Here is a 22,131-nt window from a genome sequence, read left to right on the forward strand (position 1 = left end):
ATAAGGGGTAGGCCATTTAGAACAGAGTTGAGGAAAAACTTTTTCACCCAGAGAGTTGTGGATCTGTGGAATGCTCTGCCTCAGAAGGCAGTGGAGGCCAATTCTCTGGATGCCTTCAAGAAAGAGTTACATAGAGCTCTTAAAGATATCGGAGTCAAGGGATATGGGGAGAAGGCAGGAACGGGGTACTGATTGTGGATGATCAGCCGGGATCACAGTGAATGGCGGCGCTGGCTTGAAGGGCCGAATGGCCTACTCCTGCAACTATTGTCTATTCTTTTTGCAACATTGAGGGAGAGGTTGTTTTCTTGACACCATTGTGTCAGGATGGTGACTTCTTCTCTGTAGGCTGCTTCATTATTATTTGAAGTTAGGCCAATCAGTGTAGTGTTGTCAGCAAATTTAATTAGCAGATTGGAGCTGTGGGTGCCATTACAGTCATGAGTATACAGAGAGTAAAGGAGAGGATTTAGTACACAGCCCTGAGGGACACCTGTGTTAAGGGTCACTGTAGTCCAAGAACAGTATTCTCATGTAAGCATCCTTCTTCTCTAGATGTGTAAGGACAGTGTGCAGAGCAGTGACTATTCTGCCATCTGTTCATCAGTTTTGTCGGTAGGCGAACTGTAGGGGTCCAGTGTGGATGGTAGCAAGCTGCAGCTGTAGTCCTTAACCAGTCTCTCAAAGAACTTGCTTATTATTGAGGTGAGTGTGACAGGATGCCAGTCATTCAGTAATCCTATCCCTTCAAACAGACTCCAATTTGAAGAGGTGAATAGAGTCAGCAATTTTAAATTTCTCAGTGTTATCAGTTTAGAGGTTCTGTCCTGGGCCCAGCACATAAATGCAATTACTATATGAAGAAAGCTCGGCAGCATCTCTACTTCCTTGGGAGTTTGCAAAAACTCAGAATGACATCTAAAACATTGACAAACTTCTAAAGATCTATGGTGGAGAGTGTATTGACTGGCTGCATCTCCTGGTATGGGAACACCAATGTCCTTGAATGGAAAATCCTAATGGCTACAGCCCAGTCCATCACAAATAAAGCCCTCTCCACTATTGGGCACATTTACATGAAGCATTGTCACAGGAAGGCAACATCCATCGTTAGGAATCCTCACCACCCAGGTCATGCTCTCTTCTTGCTGCTGCTATCAGGAAGAAGGTACAGGAGCCCCAGGACTCACACCACTAGGTTCAGGAACTGATTAACTCATCAGCTAATAACTCATCTCGGTGATTTGATAAGTTCATGGCCTAAGGTAGAAGGAGATGGGTTATTAACTTCAAACTTTCTGCATAATCACTCAAAGAGTTGAACTGCATGTGCATGTAACGAGGGTTGTATAACTCATCTCCTTCTACCTTAGGCCACAAACTTATCAATCACCCCTGCTGTGGACACTTTCTGGAGGTCTAAGATCCGTATGCTCCACGACTGCTGAACTAAGTGTGTAAATGTAGGAGGGGACTATGTTGAAAAATAAATGTGCGAGGTTTTCTAAAATTGACTCTTTCTACCTTAGGCCACGAACTTATCAATCACCCTCGTATAGCTTATTTATTTATTAGTATTATTTCTTTGTTTTGTATTTGCACAGTTTGTTGTCTTTTGCATGCCATTTGAATCCCCAAGTTGGTGTGGTCTTTCATTGATTCTATCATGGTTATTATTCTGTTATGAATTGATTGAATAAGCCTGCAAGAAAACATATCTCAGGGTTGTATATGGTGACATATATGTACTTTGATAAATTTACTTTGAACTTTCAACAAAAACTTGCCCATCACAAAAGTTGATTATTTAGCTTGTCTCCTTTTTAAACACTTCAACATCCATAGCCAGGAATGATTAAGAGTGATGGCAGGAGCCTACGGAAATTCCTTCCTTGCTTAATCTGATATCCAGACCTGTCATTTATCAGGTGACCCAAAATTCCTCAATATTTCTTCTATCTCTTCCAATACTTCAAGTGCACTCTCCATTTATTTGAAGAGAGCTTGTAGAATATTCCTTAATAACCCTGCCCACATCCTCCCTCTCCATACATGGGTCACTCTTTTGTTTCCCCTCCCAGTTTCTGTCCTGATGAAACATATCTAGTTTTTCTTCAGTTTTAATTGCTAGTATTTTCCATGTTTTTGATTTCCTTATTTGCTTACCCATTGTATTCCTACATTTTCCATACCCTTACAGCTTTTTCTTTCCTGAACTCAGTATTATTCAATATTGGGACCACGACCTACATTATCAACAATTGTGATTTCCTTGCAACATATGTTATATTTTATATCAAACTGGGCCCTCCCATTGGTTAAATTAGAGCAAGGCGATACAAATCCATCCTACAAGGTGGACTTCAAAAAATACTTCTGTTTCCAGCTTAAGGAGACTTCCAATAATTTTGGAAAGGACCAACATTTGAAAGAAAAGACATTTAAGAAGATTTTTACTCACACCGAGCCACTCATTTAACTTAACAAAGTACTTCATACTCATTCAACTATTTGATCATTGTAGGTAATGGTTTTAATGGTTTTTGTTTATTTCCCTCATAAATGTAAATCGTTATCATAGATTTTAATTGCCATTGAAGCACAAATTTTAAATCAGCTGGAATAAAACTCCAATTCGAAATAACACATTTTTTCAATCATTGGCTTATTATACATTATGCGGCATTGATATTGGAGCTTGCTTAGAATGAAGTAATTTTTGTCCTATTATGCCTTATACATCTCTGATGAACTAAGTACTGTCAGATACTGTGCCTTGAAGAAGTATTCAGCCCAACTATTTTTACATTTTACTGTCTTATTTTCTAAATCTGAAATACATTGAAGTAGGATTTTTGAGCTATACTCAAAACATCATTCAAATCAAAGGGAAAATTCCAAAACCTGTGAACAATTTACTAAAAAACAAAAAACAAACACATGAAGCTGAGAAGTATTCATGCCCTTTGTAATTACTACACTAACTTTCCTCAGGTGCAACACTATAATAGGACAAAAATTACCTATCAAGTCTGACAGTGGAAAAGTGTTTACAGAACTGGAAGAGATAGCGGAGGTACTTAATGAATACTTTGCTTCAGTACTCCCTATGGAAAAGGACCTTGGCAATTGGAGGGATGACTTACAGCAGACTGAAAAGCTTGAGCCTATAGACATTAAGAAAGAGGATGTGCTGGAGCTTTTGGAAAGCATCAAGTTGGATAAGTCACTGGGACCAGACGAGATATATCCTAGGCTACTGCTGGAGGTGAGGGAGGAGATTGCTGAGGCTCTGGTGATGATCTTTGCATCATGAATGGGGAAGGGAGAGGTTCCAGAGGATTGGAGGGTTGCAGATGTTGTTCCCTTATTCAAGAAAGGGAGTAGAGATAGCCCAGGAAATTATAGATCAGTGAGTCTTACTTCAGTAGTTGGTAAGTTGATGGATCCTGAGAGGCAGGATTTATGAACATTTGGGGAGGCATAATATGATTAGTAATAGTCAGCATGGCTTTGTCAAAGGCAGGTAGTGCCTTAGGAGCCTGATTGAATTTATTGAGGATGTGACTAAACACATTGATGAAGGTAGAGCAGCAGATGTAGTGCATATGGATTCCAGTAAGGCATTTGATAAGGTACCCCATGCAAGGCTTATTGAGAAAGTAAGGAGGCATGGGATCCAAGGGGACATTGATTTGTGGATCCAGAATTGGCTTGCCCACAGAAAGCAAAGAGTGGTTGTAGACGGGTCATATTCTGCATGGAGGTCGGTGACCAGTGGTGTGCCTCAGGGATCTGTTCTAAGACCCATTCTCTTTGTGATTTTTATAAATGATCTGGATGAGAAAGTGGAGGGATGGGTTAGTAAATTTGCTGATGACACAAAGATTGGGGATAGTGTGGAGGGCTGTCAGAGGTTACAATAGGACATCAAAAGGATTCAAAACTGGGCTGAGAAGTGACAGATGGAGTTCAACACAGATAAGTGTGAGGTGGTTCATTTTGGTAGGTCAAATAAGATGACAGAATATAGCATTAATGGTAAGACCCTTGGCAGTGTGGAGGATCAGAGGGATCTTGGGGTCCGAGTCCATAGAACACTCAATGCTGCTGTGCAGGTTGCCTCTGTGGTTAAGAAGGCATATGGTGTATTGGCCTTCATCAACTGTGGGATTGAGTTCAAGAGCCAAGAGGTAATGTTGCAGCTATATAGGACCCTAGTCAGATCCCACTTGGAGTACCGTGCTCAGTTCTGGTCGCCTCACTACAGGAAGGACGTGGAAACCATAGAAAGGGTGCAGAGGAGATTTACAAGGATGTTGCCTGGATTGGGGAGCACGCCTTATGAGAACAGGTTTAATTAATTTGGCCTTGGAATGACGGAGGATTGGAGGTGACCTGATAGAGGTGCATAAGATGATGAGAGGCATTGATTGTGTGGATAGTCAGAGGCTTTTTCCCAGGGCTGAAATGGCTAACAGTTTTAAGGTGCTTGGAAGTAGGTACAGAGGAGATGTCAGGAGTAAATTTTTTACGCAGAGAGTGGTGAGTGCCTGGAATGGGCTGCGGCGACTCTGGTGGAAATGGATGCAATAGGGTCTTTGAAGAGACTCCTGGACAGGTACATGGAGCTTAGAAAAATAGACAGCTATGGGTAACCCTTAGTAATTTCTAAAGTAAGCTCATGTTTGGCACAGCATTGTGGGCCGAAGGGCCTGTATTGTGCTGTAGGTTTTCTATGTTTCTAAGATTTTGAGGTTGGATGAGGCTGAAGTGGAACTTTTTGGCCTCAACACTGAGCAATACATGTGACGTAAATTAAATACTGTGCATCAGCTGGGTAACATGTAAAATATAGTGGAAGTAGCATTATGCTATGGGAAGATTTTCAGCAGCAGGGACTAGAAATCTGGTCAGAATTGATGGGAAGATCAATGCTGATAAACAGAGAGATCCTGGATAAAAGCATGCTAGCCTCTACCAGAAAGCTTAAACTGGGGAGGAAGTTATTCTTTCAGCAGACAACAACCCAAAGCACACTGCCAGAGCAACCACAGAGTGGCTTCAAATGAAGAAAGTTGTTGTTCTTGAGTGGCCTGATCTTAACCTGATAGAAGATCTCTGGTAAGACCACAAGATTGCTCTCCACTGCCACTCCCCAACTAACCAGGCACAGCTTGAGCAGTTTTGCAAGGACTGGGCAAATCTTGCTCCATCACTTTGTGCAAAGCTAATGGAGACTTATCCAACACTACTGGCTGTAATAGCTGTGAGAGGTGGTTCAACTAAGTACTGAACAAAGGGGGATGAATACTTTTGAACTGCTGACATTTCAGTTTTTAATTTTTAGCTTTTCATTCTTTACTATTTTCTGTATTTTTTTGGCCTCTGCTGTGAAAAAGGAGCATGTGATTCATAAATAAAAATTCTCAGTTAAATTGAACAACATCTCTGGTTGTCATGCTCATTTATGTGTACAAAGGGTTAGGGACTGAATACTTTTACAAGGCACTGTACAAGTGCTTCTAATCACACAGAGGGTACAAAGCTAACCCAAATGACATCCCATTATGAATGCTGGGCACACATGTTGGATCCACACATGTTCTCATATTACTTATGTACATAATTACCAATGCCGTGTTTTCCCCTTCCATCACCGATTGCAATATATTAAGTTAAAGAGCTTTTAGTTTCATCTTAGTCACAGTGTAACTTTTTGCAAATAAAATGAAGTGGGCTGTTTTATGCTTAATGAAACGTAACACATCTTATTGTATTCCAAAACCCTAAACAAAAAAATTTGTGCTAAAAATCCTTACGTAATGCCATCACATCAGACCAGCCTCTTAAAGAGAAACCCCAACTCAATGTTGGTGGTTGTGAATTATATAAATTTCTCCCAATTATGTTACCCTACACAGCCCACTCCCCCCCCCTCAGAATTCACTAAAATGAGCACCGTAAGCTTGTCTGGAGCTCTGATGAGCTGCCTAATTCGGATCCTTTGTGCCATGGGTGGAGGAAACACAGGTGCCTCTGGCTCATCCAGAGGTGTGTTGACACACTCATGGTCATATTGTGATGCCAGGGTTATGGCAGTGGAAAACTCCAAATCTTGGTGGGTCGGTTTAGGGTGATCTACCAAAGTACGTTCAGGTTTACCTCTCTTATCTACAATAGAGTCTTTTCTCCCCATTCCAAAAAGCGGAATGGCCATCGTAAGGAGGCCCAAGGGAATGTTGGTGTGCATCACGGCAGACAAAAACAAACAAGGTGGAATGTAGGTCAACAGGAACCCAAGAGTTCTGTACACCATGAAGAGAGTAGGATTAGGTGAAAAGGAATTGAATTTACTGCGGGGGGGGGGGAAGGAATGCTGTGAGAGGCTGACCAGGTGGTTGTGGGTACTTGTAATGGATGCCTATATACCAACTCAGCCACAGAAGACCACGGGTCCTCTTTTCGAACAGTTCTAAGTCCCTGTCGGATGCATGAGAGATGATCATGCCAAAACTCATCGATCAGGGAAGCTCTCAGAACGCCTTTTAGGAAGCGGTGAAACTGCTTGTATAGGCTATTGGACTGCAGGTGATATGCCATTGTGTGATGTAGCCTAATGCCAAGGTTCTGAATCATTGCAGTTTGGAGGTCTGAAATGAATTGTCATAGTCTATACTGATACCAACCACCCAGCTACAATAATCATATGTTAATTCCATTTCTTATTATTCCCACATACCACAACATACGACATATTCCACCCCTCACCTACATATTAGGGATAACTTACAAGCCACCAATTAACGCACTGACCTGCATGCCTCAGGATGTCGGAGGAAACTGGAACACCCAGAAGAAACCCACACAATTGGGATTGAATCCGGGTGTCTGGTGCTCTGAGGTAATGGTTCTACCCACTGTATCACTGTGCTGCCCTTGAAAATCATGTATTCTTTAACTACTTGCACTGCATGAGTATTTTGTAAAAAAAGCTGTAACTAGAATTATAGCTATTGCAAAGGAATCACTACAATAATCAGGTTGGATTCAGATGGACAGTTAGCTACTTTCCTGAACTGTCACCTATTTCCCAGATCTGTTTTCTGACCAGTAAGCATTGGAGCCAAATTAGAACACTTGGATCTGCTTTCTCCTATAATGTTTCCTTAATCTCTCTTTTGCATTTCACTGGCTTTTCATATTTCCCACTTTCTTTATTTTCTAAAAAATATATTATTCAGTCTAAAATTTTAAAGAGGTTACATCATTGAATTGGAAAGCTTACAGGGGATTGTGGAGGAAGTTTCTTGATTGATGCTGGATTTGAATGGTTGTCCTTTGTCTCCAACAGGGCCATGTTTGCAATGCACAGTTGCAGTAAGATCTGACACTGCCCAGCATCAGTCATTGAACGCCACTCTATTCTTCATGAAGTAGGGTCCTGTCCATAAACTAAGCACCGTCTGGAGCCTTCTGCAAAAATGAGAGGGTCCCATAGTTATGTATTTCATTGTGCATATTGCAAAAATAAAATTTACAGTTTAAAAAGCTATTCCCAACACACACTCAGATTACGGTGCCTTGAAGCCATTACACTGGTCAACCTCTCAGCAAGTTTATACTAGGTGAGCATTGCCTCCTCAGGATCTCTGTATAACAAAAACCACTTAGAGTGTGTGGGGAGATGTAGAAGTTGAGGGGTGGGGCTTGTGATCAAAGGTTAAAAAATAGATCAAATAATGAATCCAACTGGGCTTTGTGGTATCTACTAAAATGCAAAGAGAATAATCAGAATGGGGTTTATTATCAATGACATTGCCATGAAATGTGCTATTCTGTGATAGCAGTACAGTGCATGACATAAATGTACAAGCGACAATAAGAAAATTAAAATAGAAATAAAATGAATAAATATTGCAATAGTGAGGTGCATGAATTGTTCAGAAATCTGATAGTGGAGGGAAGAGGCTGTTCATAAAATGCCGAGTGTGTGTCTCAATGAATAAGGCAGATGAGCTGTAGGCAGCGATGTATCCATGATACATTAAATTTCACTTAAAGAGGTAAGAGACAGCAACTTCAAAGTGGTAACAGCTTTCAGTGGAGCCAGATAAGGATGGGGGGAATATTTGATAAACAATTAGATTTGCACAAAGGGAAGATTTTGGATCATTAAATGAGGCTGCATGGCTTGAACCAAAATCAGAAAGGCAGTCACTCTCATGAAAGCACTATAGACCCCCACAATGGAGACAAAATAGCAAATCCATAGACAATTTTTTGAAAAATGAAAATCCCCTAAAGATGTTAACAGTGGAAGATTTCAGTCACCCAAACATTAACTGGGTTTAAGTCCATGCAGGGGACATGGAATTCCCCAAAAACCTCAGAAGGCAAATAGAGTGGGACTTTCTCCTCTAGAGCAGTCCCAACACCAACCCCTGCGGAACATCATTAGTCACTGGCAGCCAATCAGAAAAGGCTCCTTTTATTCCCACTCTTTATCTCCTGTCAACCAGTCAATGCTTTATTCATGCTAGTATCTTTCCTGTAATACCATGGGCTCATATCTTGTTAGACAGCCTCATGTGTGGCACCTTGTCAAAGGCCTTCTGAAAATTCAAGTACACAACATCCACTGATTCTCCTTTGTGTATCCTGCTTGTTATTTCCTCAAAGGATTCCAATAAATTTGTCAGGCCAGATTTCTGTCAAGGAAACCATGCTGCCTTTGGTCTATTTTACCACATGCTATCAAGTTTCCCAAAAACCACATCCTTAACAATTGACTCCAACATCTTCCCCACCATTGAGGTCTGGATAACTGGCCTATAATTTCTTCTTCTGCCTCCCTCCCTTCTTGAAGAGTAGAGTGAAATTTGTAATTTTTCAGTACCCCGGAACTATGCAAAAATCTATTGCTTCTTGAAAGATCATTACTGATGCCTCCATAATCTCTTTAGCTTCCTCTTTCAGAAGCCTGGTCCATCTGATCCATCTGGTCCTTCAGATCTTTCTGATTCCCAAACAACTTCTCCCTACTAATAAAAACCGCTTTCTCTTCTGCCCCAACACTCTCAAACTTCCGGCATACTACTAGTGTCTACCACAGTGAAGACGAATACAAAATACTTATTCTGTTTGTACGCCATTTTCTTGTCCTCCATTTCTACCTTTCCAGCCTCATTTTCCAGCTGTTCAATACCTACTCTCACCTCTTTAACACTATTGACAGAGCTGAAGAAATATTTGGTATCTCCTTTGATTTTATTGGCTAGCTAGCATTCATATTTCATCTTTCTTTTCCTTGTGGCTTTTTTAGTTGCCTTCTGTGGATTTTTAAAAGTTTCCCAGTCCCTGTGAATTTTTGCTCTATCGTATGCCCTCTCTACTGCTTTTAAGTTGCTTTGTCTTTGCTTGTCAGCCAAGATTGCATCATTCTGCCTGTGCTGTCTTTACGACAGTTATTTAGTTTATAATATTTTTGCTTAGTAATTCATTCGATAGTATTTTCTAGTTAGAATTAGAAGTGTTTAAAGTATATTCATTGCATGTAAAATATATCGGCATGCGATGACGTCACATCCGGTTTCGCCGCGTCTTGTGGGAAAGTACCGGTTTGAAATTAGCGCGAGGGTGGGGGCTCACCACGAGGCACACCTGAGCAGAAGTTGTTTTGCAGGCATGAGAAATCACAGTGAGAGCAACGCTGTGTTAATAGATAATCGATATATTGAACTAAGATGTTAATGCCGATCCTGTTAGAAGTAACGACGGTCGATAATATTTATGCTTTCGTTAGTTAAAGAGTTGCGGATAGTTTGCATGGAAGTGTATTTAAAGTAGTCAATGGAGCAGGTAAACTCTGCCTGTATACTGCACCTTAGTGTAATGTAGTTATAGTCACCTTTGCAAGTATTTACAATTGAAATGTGATATTAAGGAAGGAACAAATACTGTATCAATCTTGTATTGTTTTATCAACAGTTTTCACCATATGTTAATGTGAAAAGTGAACAGTAAGTGGTTATTCGTACTGCGATCTGGTCTCATTGACTGGTTTATCTCGACGTTGAATTCGGCGTTATTAGTACACCCGAAGGAGAACGTTACAGTGAAAAAGCGGCATTATCAGGTGTTTCAAGTGCTGCAATGTCAGCTCGATCCAGCATCAAGTCGACGCCGCCCAGCGACAAGGGCGGTAAACCGACATCAAGTAAGCCCACCCAGGCGTTATCAGGTGTTCCAAGTGCTGCAATGTCAGCTCGATCCGGGATCAAGTCGATGGCGCCCAGCGACAAGGGCAGTAGAGCGACATCAAGTAAGTCCACCCAGGCAAGAGCCAAGGCAGAAGCCGCTAAGGTGCGACTGCGTTACGCCAGACAAGAAGCAGTTTTGAAAATGAAACAGGCCACCAGAGAAGCCGAAATCCAGAAAGAAAAGGCTGCCAGAGAAGCCGAAATCCAGAAAGAAAGGGCCGCCAGACAAAGAGAAGAGGCCGCCAGAGAAGCCGAAACCCAGAAGGAATGGGCCGCCAGAGAAGCCGAAACCCAGTTGGAAATGGCAAAAATATCCACAGAGTTGCAAGTGCTGCAGCTAGAAAGAGAAGAAGAAGCTGCCATGGCGGAAGCAGGGTACATAGAAGAACCTGAAGGGTCGCGTGATCTGACCGAAGTAAGATCTACTTTAGAAAGGACCAGACTGGAACGCACAAGCGACTATGTACAATATCAAATAGACAGGCAGGCTCGTCTCCCCTCTCCATACGTATTCGATAACTTCCTCAGCTACGAGGAAGAAAATATACCCTCGCGGCTCCGTGATGAAGTCAAGAATGAAAGAGCTGACAACCGATACTTCTTGACACCAAACTTACAAAGTTCGATGCGAAGAGACGCGGAGGTCGGATCCAGGATGGCAAATTCCATGAGAAACGTGCGCTCTCAGTCATATAGGCGCCAACGTACTTCTCCAGCCCACATGCCGCTTACAGCCGATCCCACGATGCAGTATTTAGCACGACGGGATCTCGTCACTTCGGGACTGTACCAGTTTGACGATAAACCTGAAAATTACCGTGCATGGTACTCCACATTCACCAATGCGATCGACGGAGTCCAGCTCAGTGCAACCCAAAGGTTGGACCTTATGGCGAAATGGCTGGGGAAAGAATCACGCGACCAGGTGAGACGCATACGTTCAGTGTACATCAACGAACCCGAACTAGCCTTAAGCAAAGCGTGGGAGAGAATTCGGGAGGACTATGGGTCCCCCGAAGCCATTGAAGCGGCGCTATATCGACATCTGGGAAACTTTCCTGAGGTGTCAGCCAAAGATCACATTAAGTTAAGAGAATTCGGAGATTTACTGATGGAGATGAAAGGCGCCAAAGAAGATGGCTACTCAGCTGGTCTAGTATACCTAGATACTCCATTCGGGATTAGACAAGTCGTGGACAAACTTCCTTTTGGGCTGCAGGACAGGTGGCTGTCCGTTGCTTTAGATTACAAGGAAGAGCACGATAATCAACCACCTCCCTTTGAGCTGCTCGCTAGGTTTGTGTGCAGGGAGGCGAAGAAGTGAAACGACCCTAGCCTCGTGGGTCCAAGAAGCAGTACGATTTACACCAAGCCAAGTAGATCCTCTTCGAATGTTTTCAACATTGCTAAACCCGCCTCAGTGCTCAAGACTGAAGCCCTTACAACTAACAACGACCCTAGCAAGGATTGTCCACCGCAAACTGACAACGCTCCTTCACCCCCACAACAGGACGGCGGGGAGGGAGAGGCTCACTCCAGGACAACAATTGTCAGCTCGAACTGTACAGAAGTTTGCGGTCAAGCTCAGTCAAGCCGTTCTTGTTCCAAGATCTGCCTCACTAAGGTGTACCCTAAAGGAGCCAAAGACAAGGCCATCAAAGCCTATGTGATTCTGGATGATCAGAGCAATCACTCACTAGTCAGTCCAGAGTTCTTTAAATTGTTCAACATTGAGAGTGAGCAGTTCCCATACTACCTCAATACTTGCTCAGGCAACATGGAAACCCAAGGAAGGAAGGCAGAAGGCATCCAGATCGAGTCCCTGGATGGTAAAGTCGTCATCTGTCTCCCTCTGCTCTTAGAGTACGATGGAATCATGAATAACCGCACTGGGATCCCGACACCAAGTGCGGTGCTACACCAGCCACATCTCCACCACATCGCCAAACACATCCCAGAACTGGATCCAAAAGCGGAAATACTCCTGCTATTAGGAAGAGATGTTATCCAGGTACACAAGGTTAGGCAGCAGGTCAATGGACCACTCGACGCCCCCTTCGCGCAACGTCTGGATCTGGGCTGGGTGGTGATAGGAGAGGTGTGCCCCGGTGTCGTACACAAACCGATGGTTAACACACTCATAGAGAGTGGCCGCCATTCAATCTTTCAACCCTGCCCGAGTGCCCCGTGCATTAAGGAAGCACAACAAGACATTACCAAGCGTAAAGTAACCGACGAGATGCTAGGTCAGTCAGTTTTCGTTCAAACCGAGCACGGAAACAAACTTGCACAATCAGCTCAAGATACCATTTCTTTAAAAACCAAAGACACCAAGGTCTTCAGAGAACCACGCCAGCGCTCACCAGATAACAAAGAGCAGGCAGTCAAACGGTTCACGTCCTTACGGAAAACCCGGAAAAGGAAACCTGAGATGCAGCAACGCACCCGATTGGCCCACGAGGTACTGTGCACCCTAATGGCAGAGGTCACAGCCATTATAAACGCACAATTACTCCTACCTGTGTCTTCTGACCCAGAAAACCCCTTCATACCTTCGCCATCAATGCTCCTTACACAGAAGGTAGGAACACCTCCTCCACCAGGAGACTTCTCAGACAAGGATTTGTACACAAAGCAATGGAGACAAGTCCAGGCTCTGGCAAATCAGCTCTGGTCTTGCTGGAGACAAAAATATCTACCTTTGTTGCAACAGAGACAAAAGTGGACAGAACCCCGCAGGAATCTTCAAGTTGGAGACTTAGTCCTGCTCAGGGACAAGCGAATCGCCCGCAACAGCTGGCCAACGGCCAGAATCACTGCTACATTCCCTAGCGGGGATGGACATGTCAGGAAGATCGAATTGAAGACTACCGACCAAGGCGATGTGAAAATTTACCAAGGGCCAGTTACAGAAGTTATTCTACTTCTACCCAATGACTGATTAAGAGACTAAGTTTTGTACTCTGCTCATTGTGACCTTACGAAGGTCAAGCGGGGAGTGTGCTGTTTTTATGACAGTTATTTAGTTTATAATATTTTTGCTTAGTAATTCATTCGATAGTATTTTCTAGTTAGAATTAGAAGTGTTTAAAGTATATTCATTGCATGTAAAATATATCGGCATGCGATGACGTCACATCCGGTTTCGCCGCGTCTTGTGGGAAAGTACCGGTTTGAAATTAGCGCGAGGGTGGGGGCTCACCACGAGGCACACCTGAGCAGAAGTTGTTTTGCAGGCATGAGAAATCACAGTGAGAGCAACGCTGTAAGTTAATAGATAATCGATATATTGAACTAAGATGTTAATGCCGATCCTGTTAGAAGTAACGACGGTCGATAATGTTTATGCTTTCGTTAGTTAAAGAGTTGCGGATAGTTTGCATGGAAGTGTATTTAAAGTAGTCAATGGAGCAGGTAAACTCTGCCTGTATACTGCACCTTAGTGTAATGTAGTTATAGTCACCTTTGCAAGTATTTACAATTGAAATGTGATATTAAGGAAGGAACAAATACTATATCAATCTTGTATTGTTTTATCAACAGTTTTCACCATATGTTAATGTGAAGAGTGAACAGTAAATGGTTATTCTTACTGCGATCTGGTCTCATTGACTGGTTTATCTCGACGTTGAATTCGGCGTTATTAGTACACGCGAAGGAGAACGTTACACTGCCTTCAGAATGCTTTATTTTAGATATTTCTATCCAATGTTTTTGGAATTACTCCCCAAAACTCCAGCCAATGCTGTTCTGCTGTCATTCCTGCTAATGACCTCTTTCAATCAACTTTGGCCAGCTCCTCTCTCATGTCTCTTTAATTCCCTTTATTCTGTAATACCAATACATGTGACTTTAGCTTCTCCCTCTCAAATTGCAGAGTGAATTCTAGCATATAATGATCACTGTCTCCTAAGGATTCCTTTAACTTAAGCTCCCTAATCAAATCTGGTTCATTACACAACACCCAATCCAGAATAGCTGATTCCCTAGTGGGTTTAACCACAAGCTGCCCTAAATTACATCTTGCAGTCATTCTTCAAATTCTCTCTCTTGGGATCCAACACTAACCTGATTTTCCCCAATCTAGCTGCATATTGAAATCTCCCATGGCTATCGTAACATTGCGCATTTGATATGCCTTTTCTATCTCCCATTGTAATTTGTAGTTCCACATCCTGGCTCTGGTTTGGAGGCTTGTGTATAACTCGTATCAGGGTCTTTTTACCCTTGCAGTTTCTTGACTCTACCCACAAGGATTCTCACCTTCTAATTCTATGTCACGTCTTTCTAATGATTTTATTTCATTTTTTTTATTTTTCATTTTTTATTTTTATTTTCATTTTTTTTTTACCAACAGAGCCATACCGTCCCCTCTGCCTACCTGTCTGAACTTTCAATACAATGTGTATCCTTGATGTTAAGCTTACAACTATAACTTTCTTACAGCCATGACTCAGTGGTGCTCACAACTTTATACCTCCCAATCTCTAAATACACTATAGGATCAGCTACATATGCTGCGTGCATTCAAATATAATACCTTCAGTCCTGTATCCCTTTTGCATTGCAACTCATCTCACTCACTGCAATTTTGCCTTATCATTTCCCTGTCCTTCCTGACAGTCTCATTGCACAGTATTTCTGAATCTGCCGTTTGTACAAACTAAATACTGGCCTATATAGACTGGAGAGGCTAAAGTCAGATGTATCAGTATTACAGTGGAGTAAAGGGAACTACCAGAGCATAAGAGAGGAGCTGGCCAGAATTGTTTGGATAAGAACACTGGCAGGGATGACAGCAAAGCAGCAATGGCTGAAATTCCTGGAAGCAATTGGGAAGGCACAGGATATATGCATCCCAAAGAGGAAGAATTATAAAGAAAAGATGCATTATAAAGAAAAGATGATGCAACCATGGCTAACAAGAGAAGTCAAAGCCAATATAAAAGCCAAAGTGAGGGCATATAATAGAGGAAAGATTAGAGGAAAGTTAGAGGAATGGGAAGTGTTTAAAAACCAACAGAAAGCAACTAAAAAAAGCCATTAAGGAAAAGTTGGAATATGAAAGAAAGCTAGCCAATAATATTAAAGAGGATACCAAAAGATTCTTCAGATACATGAAGTGTAATAGAGAAGCAAGAGTGTATATCAGACCGCTGGAAAGCAATACTGGAGAGATAGTAATAGGGGACAACGTAACAACAGACAAACTGAGTAAGTATTTTGCATCAGTCTTCACTGTGGAAGACACTAGCAGTATGATGTAAGTTCCAGGGGCATGAAGTGTGTGAGGGTGTTCTTTAGAAAGTGAAAGGTCTGAAGGTAGATAAGTCACCTGGACCAAATGGTGTACACGCCAGAATTCTGAAAGATGTGACTGAAGAGATCATGGAGGCATTAGTAATTACCTTTCAAGAATCACTAGATTCTGGAATGGTTCTAGAAGACTGGAAAATTACAGATGTCATGCCACTTTCAAGAAGAAAGAGAGGCAGAAGAAAGGAAATTATAGGCAGAGTGGTGAATCTGTGGAATTCTTTGCCACAGGCAGCTGTAGAGGCTAAGCTTTTACATATATTTAAGGTAGAGGTAGCTAGATTCTTGATTGGTCAGCACATGAAGGAATATGGGGTTGGGGGGTGGGGGAAGGCAGGAGATTGGGACTGAGCGGAAAATTAGATTATCCATGATGAAATGGCCCAATTCTGCTCCTATATCTTATAGTCTTATGGAAAGGAAGAATGTTGAGAGTCGGGCAAGGTTGGATCACTCTGGGCGACAAGCCGATTTGGAGAGGTTGAGAACAGTTCCTTTGGGAGTGAAATCTAGGCCCAGAGCAATTCCCTGGCAGTGGGGCCAGGTACTGGTGTAAGGTTCTGTTGATTTAAACACCGGTCCAAATAGTCTGGGGGCTTCTCTCTTCACGATGGTAAAACTGTGAGACTGCTCTCAGTTGCTGTGCTTCGAGCCTGCGAACTTTGCAGCGGTTTCCCTCATTAATATGATGAACTGAATACTGAGGCTTTTAGCCTACTCCAGGCTACTTTGGGGATTTGGATCTATGGACTCAGTTTGGTTCAGAATGCTGTTGTTGCTCACTTCTAATATTTATGTGATTTTTTGTGCTTTTTCCCCCCTTTTTCTCTATGGGCACTGGGGTTTGGTCTTATTTTTTAAAATTGGGTTCTTTCAGGTTCTTTGCTTTGTGACTGCATGTAAGCAAATAAATCTCAAGGTTGTATACTTTATACATTCTTTGATAATAAACGCACTTTGGAATTCTGCTTGTAAACCAATAGCTATTTCGCTCCAATTCTCATCCCCCTCCTAAATTAATTTAAATCCTTTTCAACGGCTTTTGCAAACCTGCCTGCGAGGATATTGTCTCCCTTGGGTTCAGGTGTAACCCATCCCTTTGTAAAGGTCATACCCTTCCCAGCAGGGATCCCAAAGATCCAGAAATCTGAAACCATGCTCCCTGTACCAGTTTCTCAGCCACAAATTCATTTGCCAAATAATCCTATTCTTATCTTTCTGGCGTGTGGCACAGGCGGCAATCTAGGGATTGCTACTCTGGAGGTCCTGCTTTTCAGCTTTCTAACCTAGCTGTCTATAAATTTTCTTGTCAGTACCAGTGTCATTGGTGTCAATATGTACCTAGACTGCTGGCTGCACATCCTCCCCTGTTAGAATGTCATGGGCCTGATTTAGGATGTTCCTGACCATGGCACCTGGGAGACATCTGCTGTGTCCACAGAATCTCATGTTCACTCCTCTAACTATGGAATCCCCTATTACTACTGCAGTTCTCTTCTCCCTTTTCCCTACTGAGCCACAGCGCCAGAGATCTGGTGCATTGAGTTCTTCCCCCACCCTTGGTAGGTCAACCCCTGAACAGTATTAAAATCAGTATACTAGTTATTAAGGGGAACGGCCATGCGGGTATTCTGCAGTGGCTACTCATTTCCCTTCCCTCTCCTGACATCACCCATATACCTGCCTCCTGCAACTCAGGGGTGACTACCTCCCTGTAGTTCCCATCTATCAAGTCTTCAGTTTCCCAAGTGAGCTGAAGGTCATTGAGCTGCAGCTCCATTTCCTTGACACAGTTCTGAGAAGCTGCATTTCAGTGCACCTAGTGTGAATGTGGTTATCCAGGAAGCTAGGTTTCCCAGAATTCCCATATCTCACACAAAGAACAAAACTCAGCCCCTGGAGCCATTCTCACTGCTCTAACTATGTACTAACAGATAAAGAATGAAGAAGGAACTTAGCAGATAAGTACCTCGCCCAAGCCTGTTCTTGCTGTAGCCTGATGAGCTATAGCCTCCCCACGCTAACAACTGGTCCACTTACCACTTGCTCCATTTGTCCCTGCCTTATTTTTATTTGCCTTTGCTAATGAATTGCGACGGCGCTACTGAAAAAGGTCAAAATCCCATGAAAGCTCCTCTTTTAAAAGCTCTTGCTCCCAGACCTGCATGAGGCCTCCTGCGTCTGTGACACCGAAAAAAGTTGCAGACGAGACAAAAGTGAAAAACCCCAGAGATATAATGTGAAGGTTGCTTAGGGGGCACTTACAGGGAATTCTGGACAGGTTTATCCTATTGAGGCAGGGGAAGAATGATAGACTTAAGGAAGCAGGGTTGGCAAGAGAGTGGAAACATCTACACAAGAGGAAGAAAAAAGCTGAATTCAGGGTTAGTATGCAATGATCAAACAGGGCTCTAGTGTGTTGCAAGATAGCCAGGAAAGAGCTCAAGAGTGGACTTAGGAGAGCTAGAAGGAAGCAAGAGAAGGCCTTGGTGATAGGTTTAAGGAAAACTCCAAGATGTTCTACATGTATGTGAAGAACAGGAGGACAGCCAGACTGAGATCAGGGATAATAAGGAAACACGTGGTTGGAGTTGAAAGATGTAGGAAAGGTCCTTAATGAATACTTTGCTTCAGTAGTGACCAGTTAGAGGGATCTTGATGCTTGCAAGGACAGCAAAAAGTAGGCTGCTATGCTTGAACATGTCGACACTAAGAAAAGATTTGCTCTAATTTTTGAAAATCATTAGGATAGATAAATCACCAGGCAAGATAGGACATATTTCAGGTTACTATGGGAAGTGAGGGATGAGACTGCTGCGCCTTTCATAATGACCTTTGTATCCTCATTGGACACAGGGGTAGTACTAGATGATTGGCGGGTGGCAAATGTTATTCCTTTGTTCAAGAAAGGGAGTAGAGATAACCGTGGAAATTATAGACAAGTGATTCATACTTTGTGGTGGGCAAATTATTGGAGAAAGTTCTTAGAGACAGGATTTACGAGCACTTGAAGAAGCATAGTTTGATGAGGGATAGTCAGCATGCCTTTGTGAGGGGCAGGTCAGACCTCATGAGCAAAATTGAATACACTGAGGATGTGATAAAACATACTGATTCAAGTAGAGCAGTGAATGTATTGTATATGGATTTTACTAAGGTGTTTGATAAGGTTCCCCATGGTAGGCATATTCAGAAAGCCAGAAGCAATGGGATCCAGGAAAACTTGGCTATGTGCCTTCAGAATTGGCTTGTCCAGAGAAGACAGAGGATGATTGTGGATGGTGTATATTCTGCTTGGAGGTTGGTAACCAGTGGCGTTCTGCAAGAATCTGTTCTGTGACTCCTGATTTCATGATTTTCAATAAGAATTTGAATGAGGAAGTTGGTTAGTAAGTTTGCAGATGACACAAAGTTTGGTGGAGTTACGGATAGTGTGGAAGGTTGTTGTAGATTGCAGCGGGACAGTGACAGAATGCAGAGTTGAGCTGAGAAGTGGCAGATAGAGTTCAATCCAGAAAAGTGCATCTTGGAAGGTCAAATTTGAAGGCAGAATACAGGATTCTTGACAGTGTGGAGGAACAGGGGGACCTTAGTTTCCATGTCCATAGATTCCTCAAAGTTATCATACAAGCTGATAGTGCTGTTAAGAATGTGCACAGTGCGTTGATCTTTATAAATCAGGGGATTGAGTTCAAGAGTCACAGGATAATATTGCAGTTGTATAAAAACACTAGTTAGACCACACTTTGAGTTTTGTGTTCTCTTCTGTTCACCACATTATAGGAAGGATGTGGAAGCTTTAGAGAGGGTACAGAAGAGACTTAGCAGGATGATGGTTTAAAATAATCTCAGTGATGGGTGGAAAAGAATGGTACTTGCTGGGTGTTTTTATGACCGAAACCCAGTTACCACTGTGGTATCTTGGGGCTTATTATTTGGTCCTGTGCTTAGTGTAATGTTAGTTATTTAGCTCTCAATGTAGGGGGCATAATAAAAGTTTATAGATAATGTAAAAATTATTGGAGTGATTGACAATGAAGAAGGCTGTCGTCACAGGAAGATAAAGCTGGTCCGGTGATTTGGACAGTGGTGGAGTTTAATCCAGAATAATGTGAGGTGATATAATGAAAGCTGTGGGGGATTAGAGGGATAGACAATGTCAGCATATCTTTAAAGCAGGAACAGCCAATGAAATGGTTAAAAAGGCACAGAATTGAAGAGCAGGAACATGATGCTAGAACTGTATACAACACAAGTTAAGCAGCTTGAGGACCGCAGTTCATTACATAAAAATGTTTGCGCTGGACAAGGTGCAGAAGAAGTTTATGCAGATATGCCAGGACCGGAAAACCGTAACTATGAGGAATGGTCAGACAGGGAATGACTGCTTTCTTTAGAACAGGAGAGACTAAGGGAAGATTAAACTGAGGTGCATTTGCTTCACTGGTTTCTGGAGTGCTGATAGTAGGAGGCATAAAAATCACAACCTGGTGCCCTGAGCTGGTGGGCTTGGGAGCTATTTCAGAGGTGGTTTGCAGGGGCAAATAGTTTTTTTGTTTGAAGTTCTTACCTGGTATGCCCAAATCTTGTTTCCACTGTAGTAGAGGAAGGAAGGAATAAAGAGGGTCAGTCATAAATACAGCATAATGTACAGAAACACATTAAACAACTATAAGTTAAATTATCTGGCAAATGAATCACTGCTGGATGTCATAGCAGAAGTATCACCTTATCACTGTGTGTTATTGCCAGTGCAACAATTACTTCAAAGCATCTGATCTGTTTCTCAGTTGATTAGAACAAAGTTTGATGAACATACTGTAAATGTATCTTATGTCTGAGGCATTTGATATATTCCCAGTTTGGATACACAGAGAGCTCTGGGAAAGTGTCTGACATACAGGTATACTAGTTAGAATATTATTGGAGGAGATACAGAGCTCCCACAATTATAATTTATTAAATTATTCAACCAAATCAAACACCCCCTGAGCAGGTGGTCAGTCACAGAAAGGGTGGCACAATGATGCAGCTAGTGATTTTGAGGGATGGGAAAAGGGATCAAGATGGTGGAGCAAGGGTGAAGAGGTGAGAAAAAGGATAGGAAGGAAAAGGGCAGTAAAGATGAAAGGTAAAGGTTTGTGGAGGGAGGAGGTGGTACAATAGAGGGAAGAGTTTAGAGAGGGGGCAGTGGGATGGGAAAGGAGATGGTGAATGTAAGAAGAGTGATCCAGGGAAGAACTGGTGAGAAGGGTTTGGAAGCAGTGTAAGGCAAAGAGGGAAAAAGACTGGGTGGTACAGGTGGAGGAGAAGCAGGAGGTTACCCTTTCCCCTCGTTGATCTGAGCGTCCCCTAGATAACAGGAAGCCAGAATCTCCACAATCTTTGGCAGGTCACATGCTTACTAGCAGTATATGGTAGGTATACAAGAATTGGGAGAGAGGTGAAAGATTCCTCCCAGCAGAAAACAAGGTGAAAGCAGCATTGGATGCTTCTTGTCTGACCAACTCAAAGGCCCAGAAAGGATTCCCCAATTAATTTAAGTCATGTCGGGGCCACTGGACAAGCTGCTGAATCTAGGACAAGTGGGCTTGGGCAAAGGAATAGAGTGGAAGCACCTGCTGTGGAGCTCACAGGCTCTTGCTGCCATGTGATCCAGTGAAGCTGTTGTTGCCCTTTGAAAGTGTCGTCTAACAGTGTTGGTGCAACTGTGACTTGTTGTATGGGTAACTGTTCCTTCAGGGTCTCTTTCCAAATCAGGGCAACATCAATTATAAATCAACAATGTTTAGCTATCATCTTAAAAGTGAAGAAATTCAATGTGTATGTGTACAGACAAGACATTATGATTTTGAAGGATTACAAGCCTCCATGGAGCAGACCTCAAATGGCATCAGCCAGAGTGTAGAAATAGTTACTGATGAGTATGAACACAGCTGCAGTCTGAGGCACAATCAAATCTGTGATAGATAACCGGTTGGTGTCCCTGCATGTAGGACACTAGTGAGTTTGTACACATACACTGTTTCAGTCACATCCCACAGCAAGGTGGAACACTGTCCTCTCCTACATACTTGAAGGCATTCAGCATGGACGAAAAGGAGAAAGAAACATATTGTTGTCCATAGGAAACATAGAGTACTACAGCAGGGAATCAGACCCTTTGGCCAGATCTGTTGCCTAGTCCCACCCACCTACACCCAGACCAGAAGCCCTGCGTATTTTTTTCATCCACGTACCCATCTGAACTTATATAAAATATTACAACTGAACCTGCAACTATCACTTCCGCTGGCAGCTTGTTCCACACTTACATCACCCTTTGCGTGAAGAAGTTTCCCTGCAGATTCTCCTTAAATATTTCACCTTTCACCCTTAACCTATGAGCTTTAGTTCTAGTCTTGACCAACCAGAGGGGAAAAGCCTGTATACATCCAGCCCATCTATACCCCTAATAATTTTCTATACCTCTACAAGATCTCTTGTTCTCTTGCACTCCAGTCCTTCTTACAGCTGCACTGGGAAGAGCAATGTGGTAAAGTGAATATAAGGA

At 42.6% G+C, this 22,131-nt stretch overlaps 1 protein-coding gene across 1 annotated transcript in view; it reads right to left on the reverse strand.

The window, feature by feature from the left end:
• Positions 1-2,534: 2,534 nt before the first annotated feature.
• The window catches only part of LOC132397664 (cytidine and dCMP deaminase domain-containing protein 1-like), a 62,277-nt gene continuing 42,680 nt past the window's right edge, over positions 2,535-22,131 (reverse strand). Inside the window, exons 15-16 of the mRNA XM_059976432.1 lie at positions 20,149-20,173; positions 2,535-7,476 (exon numbers count right to left, since the gene is read on the reverse strand). Coding sequence (XP_059832415.1) covers positions 7,430-7,476; positions 20,149-20,173 — 72 coding nt within the window. The 3' untranslated portion in view covers positions 2,535-7,429. The remainder of the gene's footprint in view (positions 7,477-20,148; positions 20,174-22,131) is intronic.

This window comes from Hypanus sabinus, chromosome 8 (genome assembly GCF_030144855.1).
Source record: "Hypanus sabinus isolate sHypSab1 chromosome 8, sHypSab1.hap1, whole genome shotgun sequence".
Classification (NCBI taxonomy): domain Eukaryota; kingdom Metazoa; phylum Chordata; class Chondrichthyes; order Myliobatiformes; family Dasyatidae; genus Hypanus; species Hypanus sabinus.